At 33.8% G+C, this 25,645-nt stretch overlaps 5 protein-coding genes across 6 annotated transcripts in view; 3 read left to right on the forward strand and 2 right to left on the reverse strand.

The window, feature by feature from the left end:
• Positions 1-5,735: 5,735 nt before the first annotated feature.
• LOC17877182 (diacylglycerol kinase 4) lies at positions 5,736-8,617 on the reverse strand. The gene is made up of 11 exons (XM_006281652.2): positions 8,116-8,617; positions 7,930-8,052; positions 7,695-7,832; positions 7,512-7,597; positions 7,342-7,429; positions 7,076-7,234; positions 6,917-6,987; positions 6,759-6,836; positions 6,570-6,657; positions 6,366-6,482; positions 5,736-5,896 (listed from the first exon to the last, which is right to left on the reverse strand). Exons 1-11 carry the CDS (start codon positions 8,482-8,484, stop codon positions 5,738-5,740), a joined length of 1,476 nt encoding a protein of 491 aa, XP_006281714.1. The 5' UTR covers positions 8,485-8,617; the 3' UTR covers positions 5,736-5,737.
• Positions 8,618-8,973: 356 nt separating this feature from the next.
• On the forward strand, positions 8,974-11,406 carry LOC17875364. Its single transcript, XM_023785656.1, is given in 11 exon segments — positions 8,974-9,004; positions 9,522-9,617; positions 9,720-9,806; positions 9,886-10,013; positions 10,102-10,198; positions 10,302-10,379; positions 10,460-10,591; positions 10,593-10,689; positions 10,770-10,993; positions 11,098-11,127; positions 11,130-11,406. Coding segments are annotated over 10 exon segments (1,053 nt in total). The 5' UTR covers positions 8,974-9,004; the 3' UTR covers positions 11,214-11,406.
• An 8,165-nt stretch (positions 11,407-19,571) lies between these two features.
• Positions 19,572-23,520, forward strand: LOC17875511 (protein SUPPRESSOR OF MAX2 1). Of its 2 annotated transcripts, none has more exons than XM_023780458.1 (4): positions 19,572-21,100; positions 21,187-21,397; positions 21,514-21,813; positions 21,910-23,520. In XM_023780458.1, the coding sequence occupies exons 1-4, from the start codon at positions 19,923-19,925 to the stop codon at positions 23,188-23,190; spliced, it is 2,970 nt and encodes a 989-aa protein (XP_023636226.1). In that variant the 5' UTR covers positions 19,572-19,922; the 3' UTR covers positions 23,191-23,520. The 2 variants fall into 2 exon arrangements, with proteins under 2 accessions (XP_023636226.1, XP_006279472.1); XM_006279410.2 differs by having other exon boundaries at positions 19,573-21,100; positions 21,511-21,813.
• A 951-nt stretch (positions 23,521-24,471) lies between these two features.
• On the forward strand, positions 24,472-24,930 carry LOC17877317 (uncharacterized protein At4g04775). Its single transcript, XM_006281197.2, has one exon. It carries the CDS (start codon positions 24,472-24,474, stop codon positions 24,928-24,930), a length of 459 nt encoding a protein of 152 aa, XP_006281259.1.
• Positions 24,931-25,043: 113 nt separating this feature from the next.
• Positions 25,044-25,645, reverse strand: part of LOC111829026 — a 788-nt gene continuing 186 nt past the window's right edge. The window contains exons 2-3 of the mRNA XM_023777661.1: positions 25,572-25,638; positions 25,044-25,486 (exon numbers count right to left, since the gene is read on the reverse strand). Coding sequence (XP_023633429.1) covers positions 25,169-25,486; positions 25,572-25,638 — 385 coding nt within the window. The 3' untranslated portion in view covers positions 25,044-25,168. The remainder of the gene's footprint in view (positions 25,487-25,571; positions 25,639-25,645) is intronic.

A 25,645-nucleotide genomic window follows, 5' to 3' on the forward strand; every position in this document is an offset into this window, starting at 1 on the left:
ATAAACGAAAATTTTCATGTTAGAAACATAAAGAAAAAAACGTATGGCGAGATCACAAGTATTTTGTTTTGATTTAGGTTATACTGACAAAGGAATGTTGTGTATTGTGTAGTGTCTTGAGAATAGTTTACAAGTTATTCATAGGCATAGATGATGAGGTTACATGTTACATCGTATACATACATATGGGTGAGACGTGTAATGATGAGTTTGCGCTGGTTAGGTACTGGTGCATGGTTGGGACCCAAATTTAATGTGGTCTGTTTCTTAATCAGTATTACATGCTTACTTTTAAGCTTAATCAGTGGATTATTTCAAAACAAATATCTTCGATTCAATCATACTTCCAAGGATAAACAAATTAGGAATTAGTATAATATTTACTAATCAACACACTTAAACACTGTTTTAGATAATCAACAACCATTCTCATAGTGTCGAATCCACTCGAATTAAATATGGTACGACTTTATGAAAATATCTCCTTAGTGGTGTTATAACTCTCTTAATTAGTGACAACTTAAGAGATCAACATCTTACTCATTTACTATTTCTTTTCTCTAATTTGAGAAGTCAAGACTTGGATACAAACGTAATGATTTGATGATTAGATAAAGAAATTAACACTCTGAAGAAGAGAGAGGGTTTAAAAGAGGGCAATTTAAGAGATAAGGACACGAGACTGATCAAAAACGGTTCCGTTAAAGCCGGTAGAGATTTAGGTGAGCGATGCAAACGTGAAGGGATAAGCCGGAAACGTAATATAACCGTTAACGCCAAACAAGTAAAAGTGAACGTTACCTAAAACAACTAAATATTCATGCTTTCTTCATACGTTCGTATTGCATAACACATATATGTGTGTGTATGTACGTTTTATATCATAAATCACGTGAACACATATATCTTTTGAGAATTGAAAATATAATATATTGTTAATGCAAACAAAGAAAAACAGAAGGGTAGCCCACCCACCACCATGAAAATGCTTTTTAACAAGTGACTAACGATTTTATGATGATATTTTAAAAATGCACTATGCAAGCAAAATCATCACTCTAACAAGAACATACCAAATTTTTCGTTTTATAATGTAAATATTAGAGGAATACAAAACTTATATATATATATATATATATATATTTTAAAAGGGAAAGTAGAAAACCCCAATGAAAAAAGCTGGAAACAACATACCAAACCATATCCCTGTTGAGCCCTCAATTATCTCATCAATTAAAAAATATATATATTAACTTGAAAACAAATATATATGTAGGAGATAATTAACTACAATGGTCCCATGTTTTGCACAGTCTAATATGGATCAAAGTTTCATTTGGTCAAGTTCCTATCAATTGCTTTTTTCTCGATTAGTCAAACACATTGAGAAAACGATTAGAACAAATGAAAACAACACTCAACGATCACTCTTTAGTCTTTATGATGTTCATATTTTTTTTCATTAGTTTGTTTCACTTGCTAAAAAAGATAGCGTTCAAACTTTAAGGCTACTCGTTTTTAGACATCGGAGTTATAATCTAATCAAAAAAATTGGAAAGTATTTTTCTTTTTTTGTTTTCTTCTATTTGAAACCAAGTTATGAAAACAACTACAATATCTTTGCACACCCAAAAAAAAAAACTACTATATTGGCTGCTAACAAAAAAAAGGCGACGACGACTAATAAAAATCCTGATAACTTTGAAAATATATTACTGTCATAGATTTGCTCTGGTGTTGTTTATAATCAAAATTCTATATCATCATAATTACTAGTTTCAATTTTCTTTTTTGTTTTTTATCTACTTTTATCTCTAGGTCATTCGCAGGATTCACTGCCTTCAAATAACTCGATCAATCTCTCTAGGCTAGCTAGCTTTGCTTGTATTGGTCTTTAACTCGAGAAAATCTCCAAAGCTACTACTCTCTCTATACTCTTTTTCTAGCATTTTTTTTTCTTATTAACCCCAATTAATGTCCTACTAATTTTGGTAATTTCTTCCTTGTTTGGCATTTCGGTAAAATATGTGTATAAATATTTCTTCTTTTATTTGTTTGCGTCACCTTAACGTTTTAAGATTAGTTTCGGCTTCGGTCTTCTCGAGGTCTCCAGGCAATGACAGGAAATGAATGAGGAATATTTGTTGTGTTTGTTCTTGTCGTCTAGGTAAAATTTTCGTACTGTTCGTATGAATTATAAAAAAAATAATTGAAAAAGAATGGGTCCAATCCTCAGCGTCAGCTTCCACTCAGAGCTACACGTCAAGAACAAACGATCATTCTATCATTTCCAATCACTTACGTTTTATTTTTTTTATTTTTGTCTATTCCAATCACTTACGTTACGTCCTCTTTTCCACATTTTTATTCTTCTCTTAATTTTTCATTGTTTTCTAACTAATTATATAATAAACATAATGTTAGTTATATAATAAGCCCACTAATGCTATTGTATTAATAAGTTTTCTACGATTTTATATTTTATAATTGAATAAAGAAGGGAACATTTATAATATTACAAAACTCCTCAAAAAAGCTTCCAAAGCAAACGATGTTCTGACAAAGATTCCAACCAAATCCCACTCTCTCATTAATCTATTGCGATTTAAGTTAAAACTCTCGTTTTCATTCTTAGTTTATACATGCATGTTGATTCTCTTAATTAAAAAACCCATACGTTTGGATCCGATGTGTATATATCCCCTATATTAGTAAAAGATAAGTATAAAAAATGCTTCCGAGTCGGGTTAATTTCAAAAAGTTACCCGAAATTTGTAACTGGATCTTTTAAAGTTGGATAGATTAATGGGTTTGGATACATACACCGGATACTTTCCAAATCTAATTTTAGGATTGTATTATTTCCATAACTAATTATAGAATTTACTAATATTTCTCTAACTAATTAAATACAATCTATTTAAAAAATATTATTCTTCTTTCACTTTTATTTGATATTATTTTTAATTTATGATATTATACTATATAGTATAAATATTTAATAAAATTTAACTTTTTTTTGCATATGTTTCAATTTGAATTTTTCAAAACAGACATATAATACTCAACTACACTCGGTTAAAATCATTATAAATATGACCAATATTAAAACCATTGTTACATGAGCATATTTAAAATTTCAAATAGTTTTAAAATATTATAAATAAAAGGTTCAAATACATAAAACTTTTAGAATTTAAAATATTGAAATATTTTTTTGAAGACATAAATGTAATTTTCGAGACATAATGTTTATTGATAAAATATATTATATATCAAACTATGATACGGGTTGGAATATAATGATAAAGCGAGTTACGAATAAAGTTTTTTTACAAAATGAATTCTGTTACGGGTTGGACTTTCAAAAAATATATTGTAATATGTAATTTTTACGTATATTCCTATTTTTACTACAAAAATGGTCAAAATGAATAATTTATCGACAAATATTATTTCGTGCTGTTAAATTTTCACCGTGTTTTTAATTGTATCAAAACTCAGTATATGATTATTTACTCGCTCTTTTCTTTATTATTTTATTTAAACTTATTATACAAATATACGATTTACCGTAATCGACTGCACTCTAACAAAATTAAAATATAACATATTCTAATCCGTTAAAGTTATATATATGTAATTATTTCCCCCGCGCTATAGCGCGGGTCCGAACCTAGTCCCATATTAAACTACAAGTAATTAGGAGCAATTTTAACTATAACCGAATATTTCTAAGTATAAATTAAGATACCGAAAGAATTATATATGTGGTCCGTATCAATTCCCTAATCTGAGTTAAGTAAGTGTTCGCCTATTAATTTATGTTTATGTATAAAAATTCTAGATGGAGCGCTTAACCATAGTTAAACAAACACGTTTGAAGTGTTGATAATATAGAAAAATCACTTCGAATATGCGAGAGCTTCTAATCAAATTAATAATGGTCGTGACATAAATACGATCATTATAATACATGTATGTTTCGGATAAAAAGAGTAGTTCATATTCCCTCGAAATTTTTTTGGTGGATTAATTTTAAACAACGACAAAATATTTGGTTGCTGCTCGCAAAGAAAGAAGAGAAGATATGTTCTACAATTAGCATATCCTCTACCTCTATCATGTAACAAAACTTAATCTCGTGCATGGATTGAAACTACCTTTAGTAATTTATTGATAGAAAATGATAAAGTATGTGCTTCTTTTGAGAGATGGAAGTACAATTATTATAGGAGACATGAATAATCTGATTATTTTCTTACAAGAAAGGGTAGTCCCACGTCTTAATAATTTGATTTCAATCTTTTTTGGAACAAGATAATTTTGACCCCCACAAGTACACATAACAACAACACTACTTCCCAAAATCCCTATTTCCATTTTTTTCATACATATAATGATAAATTGTGTAATATAACGTTGCTATAAGAAAATAGTTTCCTATACACAATTTTAAAGCTTCAGAAAAATAAAAATGAACTATGAATCTAAAGGAGAAGATGACAAAATAATAAAGAAGAGAGTCAAAAAAAAAAAAAAAGCGAAGAAGATATAAAGCTAATTAAGTTTATGTTTGGGACTTCTCGCTTTTTTATTAGTAATTTTCTTTTAATTTTACCAAATATATGTCGTCAGTTTCTTAATGCTTTGAGATTTTTTAATCAGCGTGAGAAAAAAAAAAAAAGCGTTAACTAGCAAATTCCGTGATCGAAAAATCTTAACATCTTTATTAGTTTGGTTTGGTCCCATCGAAGCTCACTTTAACATCTTTATTTACGATTCTGAAATAGGCTAATTAATATAGAGGACAATACTACTACTAGCTAGTTCTCTTTCTTAAAAATACAAGTATGAAATTATTTCTCTTCATGTACATAAATAACGAAATAAGCTATGGGTTTGTTGCGTGCATGGTATATAGTACATATCGTGCTCCTATAAACCAGTAAGAGTTATATTCAAATCAACTACTAATTTATAGTTTTAAGTAGGTTTTTGGTAGTTCAAATGTATTTTTCTTTCCCTAGCCCATTTCCTTTATAAATTTTTAGTGTCAATATTTTTGTTTTTCGTTCATATTTAGCTAGCTCTTTTTGTTGTGCACCATATATAGCTTGCTTTTTTTTCATCTTTGAATTGAGATTTGCAAGACAAGCAAGTAAATATTAAAAGAAAAGAAAACTAAATTAATAAGAATGATTAGAAATAAATAAAGAAATATAGTTTTTAGCTTGATTCAAATTAATTAGTTTCTTTCTCTTTGTTTCTTATGAAAATCAGTAGAAGTGATCATCATTGTATAAAACTGATTTTATTACTGGTTAGTTTGCTTAGATCATTCAATTTTTAAAACTCAAGCCTTGTCTCATAGATAGATAGTGGATTTGGTACTAAATGTCTAGAAGACAGAGAGAAAAAATTGCAAGTGGTTCGTACGTACAAAATGCTATTAGTACTTTTTGAAAGTTATAACTCATCGGAGTCCAATTATATATGTTCTTTCAATGAGTGTTCGTCTACTCATCCTCCACTCCAAAATCTTAGTTACTTCTTGTCTGCAACCAACCTTGCCATTTTGGTCACCTTGAAATTGTAGATAACAACAATATGCATTTAAAAAAAAAATTATTTTTGTGGAAATGGTTATATATTAACAAGTATACATTGTTGATGACAAGTAATATGATATAGATGAGGTTAAAATTTAATATAAGAGAGTCAAGATGGTTAATAGTCAATCTCCTTTGACGACCAAAGACTGGTGAGGGACTCTCTTGATGTGAACAAAGGTAGAGTAGTCTTTGTTCATAGGTTGCTTCCATGGCTCTCCATCCATTTGCATAAACGCATCTTTCCATTCTCCTCCTCTTATCTCCAGCCGTATCGCTGCCGCCTGTTTGTGAAAAAACCCATTCGTTTGCGTTTTGTCAAAGGCAACATATATATATAAATCTAATGACCTTCTCCTAACCAAAAAAAGGTCTAGAAATTAACCCTCGTCTCATTATTCTCATTAAAAACTAGCTGATGTTATAAATGACATTCCTATATGACAAAGAAATTTGGAAATATATAAGTTAATAACACTCTTTTTTGTCTACCCCTACTTGTGATGGGGTAGCTATTATATTTTTATATGGTCTTAGCACTTGACTGGTCCGCTAAAGACTAGTCCATAATTAGCTATGATAAAGAAAAGACCTAAATTAAAGTCTAGTTTTTTGCTGGCCACACAACGGTTAATAGTAACATATGTTTGGTAGATCCGATCTGACCCTAATTGTTTTTTATGCTCTAAGAAAACCGGTATGGTTATGATATATCAGATTGTCAATTAGCTGAAGATATGTTAACTGAAGTACCTGTGCAATGTGTTTGGCAGAGATGAGTTCAACCATAACGAAGGAAGCATGCCATCCTTGCTTTAACCCAAAGATCTCAACCAACCCATCATCGGCTTGTGCTTCCACAAAGCCTCTCTGTTACGTACAACTCAAGCATGCGTTAAGAAGAAGCTATTCCAAACAGTAAGAAGAGTTAAGTGAGAAGAAATGGGCTTGTTTAACCTTTTCAAGATAATCTTGTTTGAGATTTCCCCAAGGGTTTCTTCCACTTCCATAGCTATGTAGATTCAATGCAACAACTGCTCTTATACTGGTCCCAAAAACCAACAAACACACATATTTACTTAGATACCAAAATCAAGAGGTTTGTTTATCTCATTTATTGTGTTCTTGTTCCAATTCTGTTGATACCTTTTGGGAACTGGTACTTTCTCCCACTCGGATGAGTCCATCTTTTTTATATGCAATGTCATAATGTTCTTGAGACCCCTAAACCCCAAAAAGTTTACAAACCGGATTAGATCACAATTTGAGGTTATAACATATGTTGTCTTGGTGTTAGTATAAACCTTAAACCCGGGTCGTTCATGCAGTGCGTGAGGAACCAACCCTGAGAGCAACCATATCCTGAATATATAATCTGCAACAACATATCGTTAGCTTTCTTTCTTGATAAAAAGAAATTGCTTCGAGAGAATTATCAAACTATCAAGAGACTTTAGTATGACCTTATTGGCGATAGGGCCATTTGCAAGGTGAGGCTTTTCATTGCGCAAATGGTGAAAACCGTAAGCCACTTGAGCATCCATACCTATACTAAAATAATTGTAGAAGACTCCTTCATAACCATTCGTCGTTGGAGGCTTCTCTCCCTCTATCTCCAAATCCTTCAACATAAAGTTATCACTAAATTACAACCCACCAAAGACTAATTTATCATCACAAAAAAAGTTTTAGTTTTGTGTATTAAGTAATGATGATCATTGATCAATACCTGGTCAATGTAACAATCTTGTGTAGACTTTAAAGAATAAGGAGGATCCACAATTTCACCAGAAGGCATTGTAATCATGATATTCCAACTGCATCAGTATATAACTTCAACATCAGAAGATCAAGTAGAGTGCTCAAGAACAAATTGTTTATATTACATTACAATTTTACCTATCTAGACGGCTTATGGGAGCAATACTTGCCCGATGAAGTGTTCGTTTTATCGCAGACTTCCACGCAAATGGGAACGACCCTCCCTGTAAACACCAAATGTTTTAAATTAACCCTAATTACAACACACATAAGATTTATAAGGTAACATGTTAAGACAATAAGTTTGTTTTATTCACACACCCATCCGAAGCTTCTGGAGAGATCATTTCCGGTTCCGAGTGGCATTATAGAAACAGGAGGAACAGGTTGTCGGTTCTGCAAATTGAGTTCACCGAGGCAACCTAGAACCCAACCAACGGTTCCATCTCCACCTGCAACCTGTAACGAGTGATCAAACCAGTGGCAACAAAAAAAAACAGAACATATTCCACATTTTGGATTAATGATGAATCAATCCAAAACAAAAAAGAAGTACCACAATTCTCATCTTTTCACGAATCTCTTTAGCACATTCGTCTCCACGAGAAGCTAATGCCTCTAAGCAACCCAATCCATATCTAATAAACTCGTTAGGCTTCACTTCCGTTAAATCAAACACCTGCACTTTTCAAAATTAGTATCAAAAATCCAAATACCTCCACAAAGAATAAGAATGTGGTACCTGTTCTTGGCTGATAAGATCCTGGAGACGTTCTTTGATGAGAGGACCTTGACGACCACCACTTTTGGGATTAACAAAGACCATGAGAGGAACTTCCGGGGTTACATCGTTGTTGTCTACCGAGGAGGAGGAGGAGGAGGACGACGACCCCGCTGAGGAGGAATCGTCTTTACGGAGGATACAATCGCGGATAGCGAGGCGGAGATATTTAGGAAGCATGACTCTTTGACGAAGCTCTTCTTTAGAGACTCTTATGCTCGCGAGATTGACCAATAAGGAGACTTTCATCGCCCCAAACGAATCGAGAGAAGAATGTCGTGGAATCATCCTCGCCGTCAATGAATCTCCGATCAACGGCGGTGAGTCCATCTCTCTCTTTCTCTCGGTCTCCCAAAAAGAAAAAAGATGGAAACTTTTTATAATCTTGTTGAACAATCAAAATATGAAATTTGAATTACACAACAGATATTGAGATTTCTAGATTTTTTGTTGAAAGCTTGAATCTTTGTTGTTGTCTTGTGATAGTTAGGAGATCTCTTTTTTAATCAAAAGGAAGGATAAAAAATTCCTGAAAACCCAAAATTTAGTTAGCGGAAGAAAGAAGGAAGAGAGATTGAAACAGAGATTTGCTCTGTTTGTTCTGTTTCGACCGTTGAGCTTATTTTCAGGACAAATATATAAATACACCCTTTCCCTCCACATTAACCACCATATTATTGTCAATAATATATTTTTGTTATTTAAATGGGCCTATTGGGCTTAGAAAGGCCTATTTAATAAAGCCTGGTAAGGTTTACTCTGCAAATTCATACAAAGAAAACGTTAATGGCGGATCTGACCTGAAAGTAGAGTAGACTCAACTCAACTGAAAAGGTTGAGACTTTTTAAGGTAAGCTCATCTTCTCTCTCTTCATTGTCTATGTTTGTTAAAAGAAATTCTCTATTTATCCAAAAGTTAGGTTCTTAGGGCTTTGCAAACTTGAAATCTAGAGTTCTCCTCGGAAACTTGTAACTTGGATCGCGTTGACTTTATTTTTCTGGGAATCCGATTTGCGGAAACTTGAATGCAATTCATCTTCTGGAAATTTGATTTCTTTTGTAGGTGATCTCATGCATGATCCTGTATTTGATAAGAACAACAATGCATAGTTATTCAATATATTAGTCTAGCTACTGTTTCATGTGTGATGTGATTTCATATCTAATATCGTTTTCCATGGGAGTTAAAACAAGAAACTAGACAAGTATTTGTTGATGGTTAGTTGTAATTTTCAAGTTAATCTGTCTGGTAGTAAAAAGTTGATTTCTCGGCCTGAATTTATCTGTAGTTGTTTATAAACTTGTGAAAAACCTGAGTCTTTTGAGTGAGTGAGTAACGCTGATGTTATCCGTGATGAGATTTTTAGATGTCGGAAACAGAGTTCAAAGTAGTGCTAGAGACATTCACATACCCTGCTAATTCAGCTCCTTTCAAGAGTTGTCATGCCTCTACCATTGTTGAGGTTAAGACCACCACAAAGTTTTCTTTCTTTGTCATAGTTTTAGTGATGGATTGAGTCCCAAACTAAAGCTTTTTTTTTGTTTGTTTATATTTTGTGAAAAAGGTTGATAAAGATCATTTCTTGGCTGCGTATTTCGGAGGCAGCAGGGAAGGAGCACCTGATGTTAAAATCTGGTTGCAGCATTTCAAGGTAGTTGATAGTCTTCTCTTCTATATCATTCAGAGTGTTGGAATCATAATGATGTGTGACGATTGATTGGTTTTCTCAGGATGGTCAGTGGGATACACCGGTTATTGTTGATGAACAGCCAGGAGTTCCAATGTGGAACCCTGTCTTGTTCAAACTTCCATCTCAACAGCTCTTATTGTTCTACAAAATAGGCCAGGAGGTTCAGAAGTATGGTGTGCTCTCAATTTAACGAATAAACTCTTTTTCTTTTGTTTCATTTCTTTGATTTTTTTTAGTGTTTTGGTGAAAAGCTCAGATGGAGTGGTTGCATGAAACGATCTAATGATAAAGGAAGAACCTGGACTGAAAGAGAACAGCTTCCTCCTGGGATTCTCGGACCCATTAAAAACAAGGTGCTTGTTGCATTGCACAGACTCGGTTACTCGATAAAGATTAAATCTTTTGTATTGGTTAGAGAATTAAAACTTCTTGTTTCTACTATCTTTTCTTCTGCAGCCTATTTTGTTTGAAGATGGGACTCTCCTTTGCGGATCATCTGTTGAAAGTTGGAATTCTTGGGGAGCGTGGATGGAGGTTTTTCAAAACTATATGGTTTGAATTCTATATTAGTATAGTATGATACAATGGTTTAACGTCGAAATGTGTTGGTACAGGTCACTTCAGACGCTGGTAGATCATGGAGAAAGCAAGGGCCAATATACATTCAAGGCAAGAGTCTTAGCGTGATCCAACCAGTTCCATACCAAACCGCAGCTGGGACATTACGGGTTTTACTTAGATCCTTCACTCACTGGCATTGACAGAATCTGTATCTCAGAATCTTTGGATGGCGGTGAGAACTGGAGTTTTGCAGTACCAACGGTACTCCCAAACCCAAATTCTGGTTTCTTGAAGTAAAAACAAAATACGTTTCATAAATAGTCTTTGCTTCAGCGCGATTTTATTGATGAAAAATACCAATAGGTATCGATGGAGTCAAGCTAAAAGATGGTAGGCTAGTGCTTGCTTACAACACAGACTCAAGAGGAGTGCTCAAAGTAGGAGTTTCTTTAGATGATGGTGATTCTTGGACCGATGTTTTAACGTTGGAGGACTCTCCGGGAATGGAGTTTTCGTATCCAGCAGTTATAGAAGCCGGAGATGGGAATGTCCACGTTACATATACATATAACAGGACACAGATTAAGGTATAATAATCAAGACATTTAAATTTGATCAACAAAGACTTAATTTGGTTTCTTTTGATGTCTTTTTATTCAATCAATAACATTTGAGTGGTCTCAATACGCAGCATGTTGTGCTCAAGACTGCGACAGATATCTCGATTCGAAGCCATACCGACATGGTGAAGCATGCATGATGAGGAAGACACGTGGGTTTGGGTTTTGTATGTACCAAAAACATTAAATTAATCTAGCAAATTTGGGTCGACTTTGTTTTTTTTTTTTTTTTTGGGTCGACTTTGTTTGTGAACCATTGATGTGGGAGTGTGACTTTCTTCTTACGGAAGAACAAAGAATGTTCTCTTTCTTGACTTGTAAGTTATGGTATTGGATTGATCGGTTATTTGAGTTTGTAAAAAAGTTGCTACTTACTAGTACTAGTTGATGAATAATATAATTGAGGAGATATATAAAAAATGTATCGTGGTCATATAAGTTAGAGATTTACTTTTATCATTCATACGTATAGATCGTGGATTTGTTGGCCAAAAAAGATTCTATCATTTATGGATTTATGTAAGAATTATTTAAATAAATAATTGTAGACTAATGGTCCAAAAATAATAATGAAACGAAATACTTCGTTGTCGGTATAGTTGAGTAGTATTTAAATCTGGTGCGACTTAACAAAAAAAATATATGTGATTGATGGATACCATTTATTTAAAAGAAAAAAAAATCTGGAAAATAAGTAACAAAACCATTTCGATTACTTATTTCCATATTCGAAAATATCATGTAATTTTGCACCGTGTACATTACGTATGTATTAGTGAAAATAATAAATAAAAGATCGAGGAACATCATTAGAAAATGTGTTATAAACATCTTTAGAATTGCAAACACCATCAGAAGAACGTCATGTTTACGAACGGTTATGGCCAGTGGCGGAGGTAGAATTTCCATTCATGAGGGTCAAAATGTAAAAAATAAAATTTATAAGGGTCAGTTATATAATTTAGCAGGGGTCAGTTTGATAATTTTAAGCCAAAATCAACTAATTTTGAAGTTTCATCAGGGTCAATTGACCCTTGTACTTGGTCATTGCCTCCGCCCCTGGTTACGGCTGCATATATACGTTTAATATCAATCACTAAAAAAAATACAAAATCATATCGATGTGGTGGCAATGCTAATCATATTTACAAATTGAAAAGCATGTTTGGCTATGGAAAAAGTCTATACTGATTTATAAATTACTCCTTCGTTTTCAACCAATAAACAAACGATTAATATTATACTGCTAAGTGATTATACTATAAATCATAATTAGTAAATCGATTGACAAAAGCAGGTGAGATTTTTAACATTATTTAAAAAGATGTGGTGTTGCGTAAAAATTAAATCATGAAACCGCCTAGCTAGCCGCAAATAGAATACGGAAAATACCATGGCTTATGTCTTAATACGAATGTGTCTAGGTACAGTGCAATTTATAACGGCAAACCATTTTGTTATATATATTTTTATCACAACTTTTGTTTTCTTTTACTTCATTACTAGACATTATACTATAATTATGTGTGTGGACGAGATATAAGTGTGTATATTTTTAAAATGCATGTGCCGCGTTGGGATACTTGCAGATAAATACGCATACGTATTCTTTCTTTTTTTTGTCGCCATATAAGACTTTTATTGTTATTTTACAAAAAAAAAAAAGGTACCGACTAAAAAATACAGTATATATAAAAAAAAAAGAAATTGTAGAAATAGTGTAATGATACTTTTGGAGAAATTAATAAATGGATGAATCCAATGTGTTACATGCCCGGCGGGAATTTCGGGAGTTGTAGTAGTCTTTTTTTGATCGAATGATCGAAACAACAACATTTTTTTATTTTATTTTATTTTTTTGTTTACTGATGAATGCTATTATTGAGCCGAAGATAAGCCCACATGCATTGATGACCAAAAGAACAAATCAAAGCTACTCCTCATTTTCTTTTATTTGTTTTTATATTCAATCAAAAAGTTCATTTACATTCTTATTATATATGATTGTATGTTAGATATATATATATATATATATATATATATATATATGGTTGAATGTTCCAAATACAAATATATCAAAATACAAATAAATTTCCAGACATGTTCCAACTCGATAGAATGGGAAACAAGTGTGCAAGATGGGACCAATTATTATTTCTTAAAAAGTATTTATTAGATCATGTTCTAGTCAATGTATAAATGCCGATCTCTCATTTCGTATAGCTAGACATTGCTCGATATATAACTAAATGTCTCAAACTGTATTAGAAGACTTGTGATGGTTGTCAAAAAAAAAAAAAAAAAAAAAAGACTTGTGATGGGTTTGATGTTGATGAACCATAAAATCTTTGACATATACATAATTAAGAAAAAAGTGAAAACAGAATATGAATTACAGTACATATTACAAACTTAAAAACATAGTCACAATCGGATTTATAATCTAGATATCTTATATATAATTTATGAGTTTTGGCTTTTGTCATTTTATTTTGCAATTACATTCGAGGCTGTTATGTTCAAGAAAATCTTTTAATAGACAAAAACATTATTTTGTATGGATTTCTATTCAATTGAAAATTAAAGATGAATAGATTTTTTTGTGTGGTTGCGATGGTCCCTTGGGGACTGAATAAATAAATAATCACCTAATTTTTTGTTTTATGTAATGAATGTGCCTAAAGATAAGCATCAAGGAAGGCCATATGATCCAAATCAATCAAACACACACTTAGCATTTATTTCTTGTTTTGCGTTATATGATCCAGCTTATATATATTATGAAAGACACAACTGATTATAAAAATGTATGTTAAATGCTCCTACATCAATGTATATGAAATAATGAAAAGTATAGTTACTTTACATGGGTCATACCATACGTAGTGGGAAAACCTAAAACAGGGTCATATGAAGCCAGTGAGTTTTTATTATGATTCCTTCTTTTACTGAAACTTTAATTTGTAAATAAATGAGTTAACGAATGCGGAAATATTCAAAATATGGTGATCACAGAAAAGGTGGATGCTCTATTTGTAACGCATATGAAAGAGGGAAACTATATATTCAAAGTAGTATGGTTTTGTGGTGGACATAAGATAAGTAAGACTTCTCCACTTTATGATGTGAAACAATGTTGCCGCATTTGATTCCGATTTTTTTTTTTATGTTCATAGTATCGAACATAAGGTTGTTACACGTTTATATAGATTCAAACAAACTGTATCAAAATAATAACTTCTATAAAGTTGTTACACGTTTATATAGATCATACAGTTTGACCTCTGTCGAACCAATCTTTATAAATTATTCGTGATAAAAAAAACATACGTTGAAAAGACATCAAGAAATGGTTACAACTGTTGTGCATTTGAACTTGAACATGAGACAAAACAAGATTCGTGTTGTATACAAAAATATATATGAGAGATATGAATAAATACATTGTTCATACTTCAAAAGAAAAAAGGCACGAATAAGTAATGATTGTGAATATGTATGTGGAGGAAAGTGTCTGTGCTGCCACATCACAAACATTTGTAGACACATTTGTGAAAACCATGACTTAAGAACTCGAAACGAGCACGGTACAATCACATTCTCTCTTTATTTTTATTTTTATTTTTTCTCGCAAAAGAGTCACATTCTAAAAGGCTGGTGAAACTAAGTGTGTTTAGTGTTTGTTACGTAAAACCATTAGATAAAACTTATCAAATTCACAAGTGTTTTCTAGTGCAAAAAAAAAAGTATTTAGATCAAAGCATGTACTAATTCGTATAGACATTATTTATTTCTTTTATAAGATCTTCATATAGCCAATGTAAACGATACATAGTTTTTTCATATGTATAATATGTGAAAAATTTAAAATCCTGCGTCACTTCATAACCAACGGATTATTAACGCAAACTACGTTTTAGTAGTGTAGTGGCGAACAGTATATATGCATACTTCAATAATTAAATTTGTTCTAAAAGTCAAATTTTTAATTGTAGAGCACATCTAAATCTCTGCCTTATTGATTGATCGAAGTAGGATAAGGTCAATGGAAGACACGTTATTATAATGTGAAAGCCTTAATTTCACCTAAAGGAAAGAAACCAATATTCATCTTTTTTTGCTTGATTTAATTTCGTTTTTATAATTATGTCTATTTCAATATTGGCATTATATGAGGAGTACCCTTTTCCCATTGTCTAAGCCACAAGAAAAATAATGAATAGGGAACAAAAAAAAAACCTAATAGTTTTGACCGAAATCAAATTTAATTTTGTCTTCAGCTCTAGCTTGTTATATCTTCGAAATGGTACGATACGCGTTAGTATCCAACACCAAGTCTTAGCTACCAGATCCATATGGACCAAACGAATCGACCGTTGCAGTTGTTCAGCATGTGTAATATCTTACATATTATTTTCATCATCCAACCTTAGGATGATTGACTTGCTTAGAGTTTATTCATGTTAATCATTAATGTAACAATACTTAAGAATTTCCAAAGTCAGGATGATTGACTTGCGTAATAAATTAAAATAATGAGAGAGAGAGAGAGAGAGAGAAGAGGTGGGTATGAGAGTTGAAAAGAACACTTTTGTTTTGAGTGATTGGTTTAGTTGTGTTGGGTAAAAGCTTGACCTAGAAGATGACACGATGGTGCTCAAAATGTGTAAACATACTATTTCACAAGTGCATGTGTAAGTAAAGCTAGTTAAAATAATAATTACTCATAAGACAAGAAAAAATGATTATAATATCACATTTTCCTTTCTCATCATTCCATTCTTCCATTCATCTATCATTGAGACTTTGTGAGAAAGCGAGAAAGTTCTAAGTAAAAAAGCTTTCATCTTTTTGATTTTAATCACAACTTTCTCAATGCGCACCGACAACGTTTTTGACTTCAAAATCAAAAGTAGAACTCGTGTGTGAAAAGCAAGATTCTTTCTTTCTTTCTAGTGTATAATGTTTATATTACACACACATGTATAATCTAGCTAGTTTGTAATCATAATATCCAGATATATTGCTTCCGAAAGAATCATACACGTATAAGTTTTACAACATGTTTCTTATCTAATTATATATTATACGCAAAAAGACCCCAAAATTTGAAGTTACACTCCATTGATAAACATAAACAATGCCACTTAATTAACTTAACATGTCTCATGCTGTCATGAAATAAAATATATGCACACGTATGGAAATCCCATAAAATTAGAAAACCTATATTTTCAAAGTTGTAGCGTGCATAAAAGGTTTGTTTGACTTTTTATTATCTTCGAGAAATGAAATTGGAAACAAAAAGCCTAAATTTTTTCACATCATCATCGTAATGAAACGAGAAAGATAAAGTAAAACTTATAAATTGATGCTAATAATTAGGAAAAAAAGGTGATTGTCGAAGAAGCAATATCACGCGTTGGCCTTTTTCACCCGCACCACCCCAATCTCATCTTCACTCCTTTTCATAACGGTTATAATACTTTAAATTAAACACACTACTAGTTTACGATATAAAGAATATCACCAGAGTCATTGCATCTTGGTGTAGCTGCTGCCAAATTTTCATGCAATATTGTATATATATTAAAAGATCACTACACTCAACAGTTACAAACTTATAATTCTGCTAAGTTCTACTAGTTTTTTTTAATTTTTTTATTGTTTTACATTTTCATAGTAAAAAGATTGCAAAATTGCGAGCTAATAATAAACAAAGAAAAAAAAATGCGTAAAGGGAAAGGCAAAAGAGAGCATGCGTTACCAAAAGGGGACATCATAATTTTTGTGGCCTTTAAGGTATTTTTATTTAATTAATTAATGAAAGTGTTTCTTGATTAATTTATTAGCTTACCAAAAAGTAGATTTATTTTATTTTTCTAGTACTATTTAACAACGCCTACCAAAAAGTAATTATCCTTTTACTGTTAACAACTTAATACCGTAAGATCTACTATTGCCATCAAGTGTAACGATGAAATTCATATTATATTTGGACTAGTCTTTTTTTTTTCCTTTTTTTTTAATCGACGTATAGAGAAAGTAATAGTTTTAACTTTTAAGCCTTTACTCGCACGAAAATAATGAGAGTCACGACAGCTTTTTAATTTTATTGAGAGAGCACACGAGAAATCATCGATTGCAAGTTTCATAGTTACTTTACTACCTCGCATCCTATCTATCTAAGATAATCATACAAATTCATAGGATACAAATTACGGGAACTCTTTTTTTTTAAAAGATACAATTGCATTAAGCATATCTCTTTCTTTTGTCATATATACATTAGCTTCAATGTGATAAGCCTAATGCGAAGATATGCATGTAATCACTATATCATCTGGTCATTGGCCACTTTGCAAAGAGTAAAATTCTAAGGACGTTACGTTGTGTCATTAACTCGTTGTTATCATTATTATTACAGGTTTAGTGAAACACTACTGTGTAGTAATCTTGACATATACTTTATACCGTCACAGTTCATACATCATCGTCAAAACTTTAATTAGAGTTGTTTTTCGTCATACGGCATCATGAAGTGCTCGGCTCGGAGGCTAGGTTGCTAGAAGTGAATGCATTTTTGGATAGAAAGAAAACCGAATTAGTTACCATAAAATGAAAACGAGTTATCTTGGCAAATTAAAAATTAATATGCTGAGTCTGTTAATTACCTTAATAACTCAGTTTTACATACTTTTGAACACAAGTAAAGGTAGTCAACGCTTAGTTTAAAGTGTGATAGATATGTCCAAGTTAAAAAAAATTATATGACTAGCTCAAAGTAAACGTATAAATATAAATATCATGTCTAACTTTTAAAACGCGTATTGACTTTGGTAAGACTTTAATTTTGTACCTTTTACATAACGACACTTTATATTTTTGTTTTAATGTCCTTACAAAATTAATATAATTACTAGTTTCCTGTTGCAGATCCTAAATACAAAGTATCTACGGTGCCCTCTTTGTTTGTTTTCTTGTAATCGTCACGATTCCAAACCAAAGACCATACATATATAATTTTTTTCTAAACCCATTAAAAACCATATCCTTGTACATTTAAAACGTCTAGATATTATATTTACCTACTTCCACCTACTAATTGTTCTTTTAAAGTGTGTAAACTATATGTGATATATCACGTGAATTGAATTGCCATGGACATCTCATGAACACAAGCAGTACCTGCTTTAGACTCATGCAAAAATAAAAATAAAAAAGGATTCCTTGTTAATTTACTTTTGGAAATTTTGTTTCTAAAAAGTATATATCACGGAGAAAATGTTGAATTCTAAAAAAGTTGACATTTATCAAGATTTATTGGTTAGAAGTCTTAAAAAGCCATGTTTTGAGCTATGACTTTAACTTTTATTTTCGGTTTGATAAGACGACTTTGAATTTTTTTCGTATCTCAAATTTGTTTGTTAATGACTTTTTTGTTATCACTCCGTTTCTCTATTAGACACAAATAGACAAAAAAAAAGGTTAATATATATATAATGGTGCAACGTCAATGAATCTAAATATTCTAAACTAAGCTAATGGAAACTGAAAAGTTACTTTTTAATTTACATAAACGAATTAAACCATGAACTTTTTATTTTATTTTAAGAACTATGCTAATTAAGCTAGACTCATAGTTACATTTTGCAGACCATTCTAGTGAATATTACTACTAAAGAAAAATATCTAGTATTGCTTATAAATGATGTACAACAATGTTTTAATTTTTTATAAGCATAAGCGAAAATCTAATAATTTTGGTGGCTTAAAAAGATATAAATGTGACATTAAAAAGAAAATCCAGTTTCACTTAAGAAAGTTAATGGTCTAATACTTTGTCAAGTAGGTAGTAGCTACTAGCTATAGCTTGTACTCCAGACCAAACCTGTTCGTCTGATGGCTCAAACTTCAGAAAAAAAAAAAACCTAGCCGCTATAAATGGAACGAAACCAATAAGAAAATTCAATACTATAAATACTTCGACAATTATTATTTATTTTACATTTATTATACCTGTTAATTGATTTTTGGCGTATATATCAAAACATACTCCCTTTTTTTTTATTGTATAGATTTTTTTTCTTTTTTTTGGGCATTGATATATATATTAAAAATTAGAAGTAAAGAGGCAGAGATACATAAATACATACACCTTTTATAATTAAAAAGCGAGCTAGAAAGAGAGAAGTATCATTCACTTCTCTTCCTTCTTCTTCTTCTTCTTCTTCTTCTTCTAACCTTTTAACTTTGAATTTTCTTTCACTCTGCAACTATCTTCTCCCCCACAACACCTTTCTGTATTTACTCTTTTTTATCTTCAATTTGTTGGATCCGAAAGCTCCTTCCTTTTTTCTCATTTTCTTATTTTTTATATTAAAAATTTAATCTCTTTCTAAAAAGCCATTTTTTGTGATCCATTTGAAATCCCAATTTGTCTACTTCTCCCAATAAATAATATTATTTTCTTTTTCTTTTATAATATATAAAAAAAATAGTCTTGGAGACCTTTATTTCCTCATTGTCTTATAAAACCTATCTAAAGCCTTTTCATCTTTTTTGGCCGGTGGGATATTCTTTGAATGAGAGTTTCAGGCAAATTCCTCCTATCTATAAACATATTCATACCCTTTTTTTGTTTTGAATCCCCCTCGATCGGAAAAATTTCAGAAGAAAGCCACTTCATTCATTCATAACCCTTTGTCTGAATAATTGAGAGAACCCAACTCTAAAGATTCAATTCTTTCATTACTCTAATACTAATAAAGATTCGATTTTTATAACAATTTTTTCCCCCAATTTTTTAATTCCCCACATATAATTGAAGAAAGAGAGAGAGAGAGAGAGAGAGAAATTACACAACAACACACAAAAGTGGAAGAAGAAGAACGAGATGAGAGCTGGTTTAAGTACGATTCAACAGACTCTTACGCCGGAGGCTGCCACCGTTTTAAACCAATCTATCTCCGAGGCCGCCCGTCGTAATCACGGCCAAACCACTCCTCTCCACGTCGCTGCCACTCTTTTAGCCTCTCCCGCTGGCTTTCTCCGACGAGCCTGCATCCGATCTCACCCCAATTCTTCCCACCCCCTTCAGTGCCGAGCCCTCGAGCTCTGCTTCAGCGTCGCCTTAGAGCGTCTCCCTACTGCTACCGCCACCCCTGCTAATGATCCTCCCATCTCTAACGCCCTTATGGCGGCGCTTAAACGAGCTCAAGCTCATCAGCGCCGCGGCTGTCCCGAGCAGCAACAGCAACCCTTGTTGGCCGTTAAAGTCGAGCTCGAGCAGCTCATTATCTCGATTTTGGATGATCCGAGTGTCAGTCGGGTTATGAGAGAAGCTAGCTTTTCGAGCCCCGCTGTTAAAGCTACGATTGAACAGTCGCTGAACAATTCCTCTACTCCGGCGCCGATTCCGACTGTTTCTTCCGTCGGGTTGAATTTTAGACCCGTTGGAGGAGGAGCTCCGGTGACCCGGAATTCGTATCTCAACCCACATTTGCAGCAGAGCGCTTCGTCGGCGCAGTCAGGGGTTAATAAGAACGATGATGTGGACAAGGTTATGGATATATTGGGTCGGGCGAAGAAGAAAAACCCGGTTTTGGTTGGAGATTCGGAGCCGGGTCGGGTGATTCGCGAGATCTTTAAGAAAATTGAGGTCGGAGAAGTTGGGAATTTAGCGGTGAAGAACTCAAAGGTGATTCATTTAGAGGAGATCAATTCGGATAAGGCAGCGAGAATCAGAGAATTAGATGGGTTGCTTGAGACCCGGATTAAGAATTCTGATCCTAGTGGTGGTATAATTCTCGATCTTGGAGACTTGAAATGGCTTGTGGAGCAACAGAGCTCTGCGCAACCGCCGGCTACACTTGCGGTGGAGGTTGGGAGGACGGCGGTGGCGGAGCTACGGAGGCTTTTGGAGAAATTTGAAGGGAGACTCTGGTTTATTGGAACAGCGACGTGTGAGACTTATCTAAGGTGTCAAGTTTATCATCCATCAATGGAGACTGATTGGGATCTTCAAGCTGTGTCCGTAGCAGCGAAAGCTCCGGCGTCTGGCGTTTTCCCGAGGTGGGTTGTGTTAAAGTTTCGTTTTTGGTAAATAAAATCTCAGCTTTTTATGGTTTTTTCTCAGCATGATTGATGTTTTGGTTCAGGCTTGCGAACAATTTGGAATCATTCACGCCATTGAAGAGCTTTGTGCCTGCAAATAGGGCATTGAAATGTTGTCCACAGTGTTTGCAGAGTTACGAGCGAGAACTCGCTGAGATTGATTCAGTATCTTCTCCGGAGGTTAAATCTGAAGTAGCTCAGCAGAAACAGTTGCCACAGTGGCTGTTGAAAGCTAAACCGGTTGATCGTTTACCGGTAAGTTGTGGTTTTTGAATCTTCTCTTTGTACAACAGCAATGGCTTTATGATATGATTGCAAGATCATAGCTTGATTAGTTCCTAATGGTTTGAATTTTTTTTTAATTACAGCAGGCAAAGATTGAAGAAGTGCAGAAGAAATGGAATGATGCGTGTGCGCGTCTTCATCCTAGCTTTCATAACAAGAACGAGAGGATTGTTCCGATTCCAGTTCCTATAACGTTGACAACAACCTCTTCTTATGGTCCTAATATGCTTCTTCGTCAGCCGCTGCAGCCTAAGTTACAGCCCAATAGAGAGTTGCGTGAGAGGGTACAGTTGAAGCCTATGAACTCTTTGATGATTGAGCAGGCCAAGAAGAAGAGTCCTCCAGGGAGCCCGGTTCAGACAGATCTTGTTCTTGGACGAGCAGAGGTTTGTCGATTTGAATATTTTTTTACTGTGAATGGAATTGTTTATTGTTCAAAAACAGAAACCTGATGTTAAAATACTTGCGTTTGTGTATTTCAGGATTCAGAGAAAGCTGGGGATGTGCAAGTGAGAGACTTTCTTGGCTGCATATCTTCTGAATCAGTGGAGAACAACAATAAGATCAATGTTTTGCAGAAGGAGAATCTTGGGAATTCATTAGACATTGATTTATTTAAGAAGCTCTTGAAGGGAATGACCGAGAAAGTTTGGTGGCAGAACGATGCAGCCGCTGCCGTGGCTGCAACAGTTAGTCAATGCAAACTGGGGAATGGGAAACGACGTGGTGTTTTATCAAAGGGAGATGTCTGGTTACTGTTTTCTGGACCGGATAGAGTTGGGAAGAGAAAAATGGTGTCAGCTCTGTCTTCCCTTGTGTACGGGACAAATCCAATTATGATTCAGCTTGGCTCGAGACAGGATGCTGGGGATGGAAATCCTAGTTTCCGTGGTAAAACCGCGTTGGATAAGATTGCAGAAACTGTTAAGAGGAGTCCGTTTTCTGTTATCTTACTTGAAGATATTGACGAGGCGGACATGTTGGTGCGTGGAAGCATAAAACAGGCGATGGATAGAGGCAGAATTCGTGACTCGCACGGGCGTGAGATCAGTTTGGGAAACGTGATCTTTGTTATGACAGCAAGCTGGCATTTTGCAGAGACCAAAACGTCGTTCCTTGACAATGAAGCAAAACTCCGGGATATGGCGAGTGAAACCTGGCGTTTGAGGTTGTGCATGCGGGAAAAATTTGGGAAACGACGAGCGAGTTGGCTGTGTAACGACGAGGAGAGGCTGACGAAACTGAAGAAAGAACATGGATCGGGATTATCTTTCGATTTGAACCAAGCAGCAGATACGGATGATGGTTCACATAATACAAGCGATCTAACAACAGATAATGATCAAGAAGAGCAAGGATTCAGTGGAAAGCTGTCACTGCAATGCGTTCCATTTGCGTTCCACGATTTTGTCAGCCGTGTAGACGATGCGGTAGCATTTCGGGCAGTTGATTTTGGAGCTGTGAGGCGTAGAATCACAGAAACATTATCCGAGAGATTCGAAACAATAGTAGGCGAATCGTTGTCGATAGAAATTGAAGAAGAGGCTCTTCAGAGAATATTGAGCGGAGTGTGGTTAGGGCAGACAGAGCTAGAGGAATGGATAGAAAAGGCGATTGTTCCGGTGTTGAGCCAGCTTAAGGCTAGAGTGTCGTCTTCTGGTACTTACGGTGACAGAACAGTAGCTCGGCTGGAGCTAGATGAAGATTCCAGCGAACGTAACGCCGGTGATTTACTGCCGACAAGTATTACATTGGCAGTATGAATGAGTTGAGGAATTGAGAACAGAGATGGGGAGTGTTTTCTTGTTGTTGCTGTTGCATTGGAACTGTGGAAGGACAGGGATGTAAATATGTCTCAACTGGTTTTGGCGGGGGAAAAAAGGGAAAACAGTTAGGGGTAAAAAACAGTAAAAACAAAGGGAAAGAAAGGTGTTTATAGTTTTTTTTTTTTTTTTTACTCTTTAGTTTTGTTTTTATGTTTATGTCATTATGTGTATGGTAAACGGGAGGGGTGATTTATGTAGCAATTATAGATATATTTATTTGATAGATAAATAATGAAGATTAATAAAGTTTAAAAGTATATTTTATTCTTTCTTTCATTAGTCGTCGACTCGTCGTTCCTTTTATAATAAAATTAATCCAAAGAAGGTAAATAGGATTAGATGCGTGAAACAATTTGCATTTTCATTAGTCGTCGTTTATGTAAGGGGATCCATTTTTGATTATTTCGATCTTTTTTAAAGAAAAATGTGTGTAAAAGCAGATCTGAAAATGCAGAAAATCTGAAATATTCTTGCATTTCTCTGTACAAACCGAAAAAAAATGTAAGAGCAAAAAGACAAAAATGGAAAAAAGGCAAACAAAAAGTTTCCAAAAAAAGAAAGATAACACACTCGAAAAGTTGAAAAGCTAAGGAAGATCCAATAAAGAAGAAAAATATTAAATTTTTTTTTAAAAAAGAAAAATTTGGTTCACTGAATGATGAACATTGCATGTGTTAGATCATTTAATTAAACTATATTTCTTCAATTATTATTGTTGCATTTTTGACCTTTTCCTCGAAACTCTTTTTTTCTTTTTGATAATACTAATAAAATAATAGAGTCACTCTCTACGAGTAGTATTAAATTATTACTTTATCCTCAGAGCTTACCTGTTACAACTACAAAAAAAAGGTATGACGCAAAAAAGTCTCACAGATTCTTCTGATACTACTTTTTAGGGAAAATTCCATAAAAAATCTCCATGTAATTTTAATTTGGACGTTTAATACCCAATGTTTTTGGATTGGAAACAAAATACCTGATTTATTAAACGTTATCTATTTAATACAATAAATATTAAAAATTTGTCTGATTGAACAAACCGCTTAAAGGACGTTAATGACATCGATGGAATGAGTAAACCGAGCATGGTTAACAAAACGTGGGAAATTGGGGTTAACAAAAGACTACAGTGTCCTTTTCTTATTTCCCCAAATCGATTTGGGATCTATAAACCCTAATCGAATTTCTCTCTTCTTTTGCTAGGAAATCGAGAGAATGGGGAGCCAAAGCTATGGGTCTGATGCTAATTCAGCTAGTCGGAACTGGGGTCCTAATTGCTACTGTGGTAGAGCTACATCGATTATCAAATCATGGACAAACGATAATCCGGGAAGAAGATTTATCAGATGTGGTGTTCATGGTTTTGTCAACTGGGCAGATGAAGATAAGCCTTATGGTTGGCAGAAGGTGAGCTTATTAGAAGCTAGAGATGAGATTCGTCAGCTGAAAGACGAAATGAAGGTGTTCAAAGAATCTGTACAGGCCACTAATGAACAAGGTTTGACAGATATGAATAGCGTTTTAGTTAACAAAGATGAGCAAGAGAAGTATCAGCTAGAAAATGAAGTGAAGGCATGTAATGAGAGGGAAAAATTGCTGAGGCAGTTCATTGTGTTGTCTTGGGGAAGTTTCATTCTTGTAATTGCGATGATACTTGCAATGGGGAAGAAGTAATTTGGCTTGTGTTGTTGTTCTTGTAGTTTATTGTATGTTTGAACCTGTCTTGTTTGTTGTCTGTGAGTTGAATTCAAGCGTCTGTAACCATCCGATTTCCAAAAAAATGAAAACATTCCGATTGATCCAACATTTTAGCCGTTTAGTTTAAAACATACAAGGATCTGACCAAAAACAACCAAAGATCCCACCAAAACATCATCCTACAAGGTTAATAAGAACCTAAGAAAATACTAGCCTATTTATTTTTAGGTTGCCAAACATCAAAGACTTTGTCAGTCCATGGAGACATAAAGTAGATAGGGGGCTTAGGAGCATCTGATCCTTTTCCACGACCCTTCCCACGAGCTTTGCTACGACCTTTCCCTTCTCCATTTTTAACTCCAGGAGGACGTCCACGAGCCTTGCCTGTGCCACTTGGATTAGCTGCTGGAGGAGCACTAGAATGCTGAGGGTTTTGTGTGGATTGGCTTTGAGAGACAGTTGGTGTGGATTGACTTTGAGCTTGCTCCCACCGCCTTGGTGCATTGTGTATGCTCCATGGATCATCATTATCCTAGCATATCCCCATTCATAATCAACAACATGATTCATATACAAATAACAAGCATATATGTGAATGAAAATACCATCAAACTTACCAAATGCTTCCTTGGTCTCCCTCTTTTGCGTGAAGGTGGTGGGTGTACAGTAGGGTTTTTGCAAGTGCTTTTGT

This window comes from Capsella rubella, unplaced genomic scaffold (assembly GCF_000375325.1).
Source record: "Capsella rubella cultivar Monte Gargano unplaced genomic scaffold, Caprub1_0 scaffold_8, whole genome shotgun sequence".
NCBI classification, from domain to species: Eukaryota; Viridiplantae; Streptophyta; class Magnoliopsida; order Brassicales; family Brassicaceae; genus Capsella; species Capsella rubella.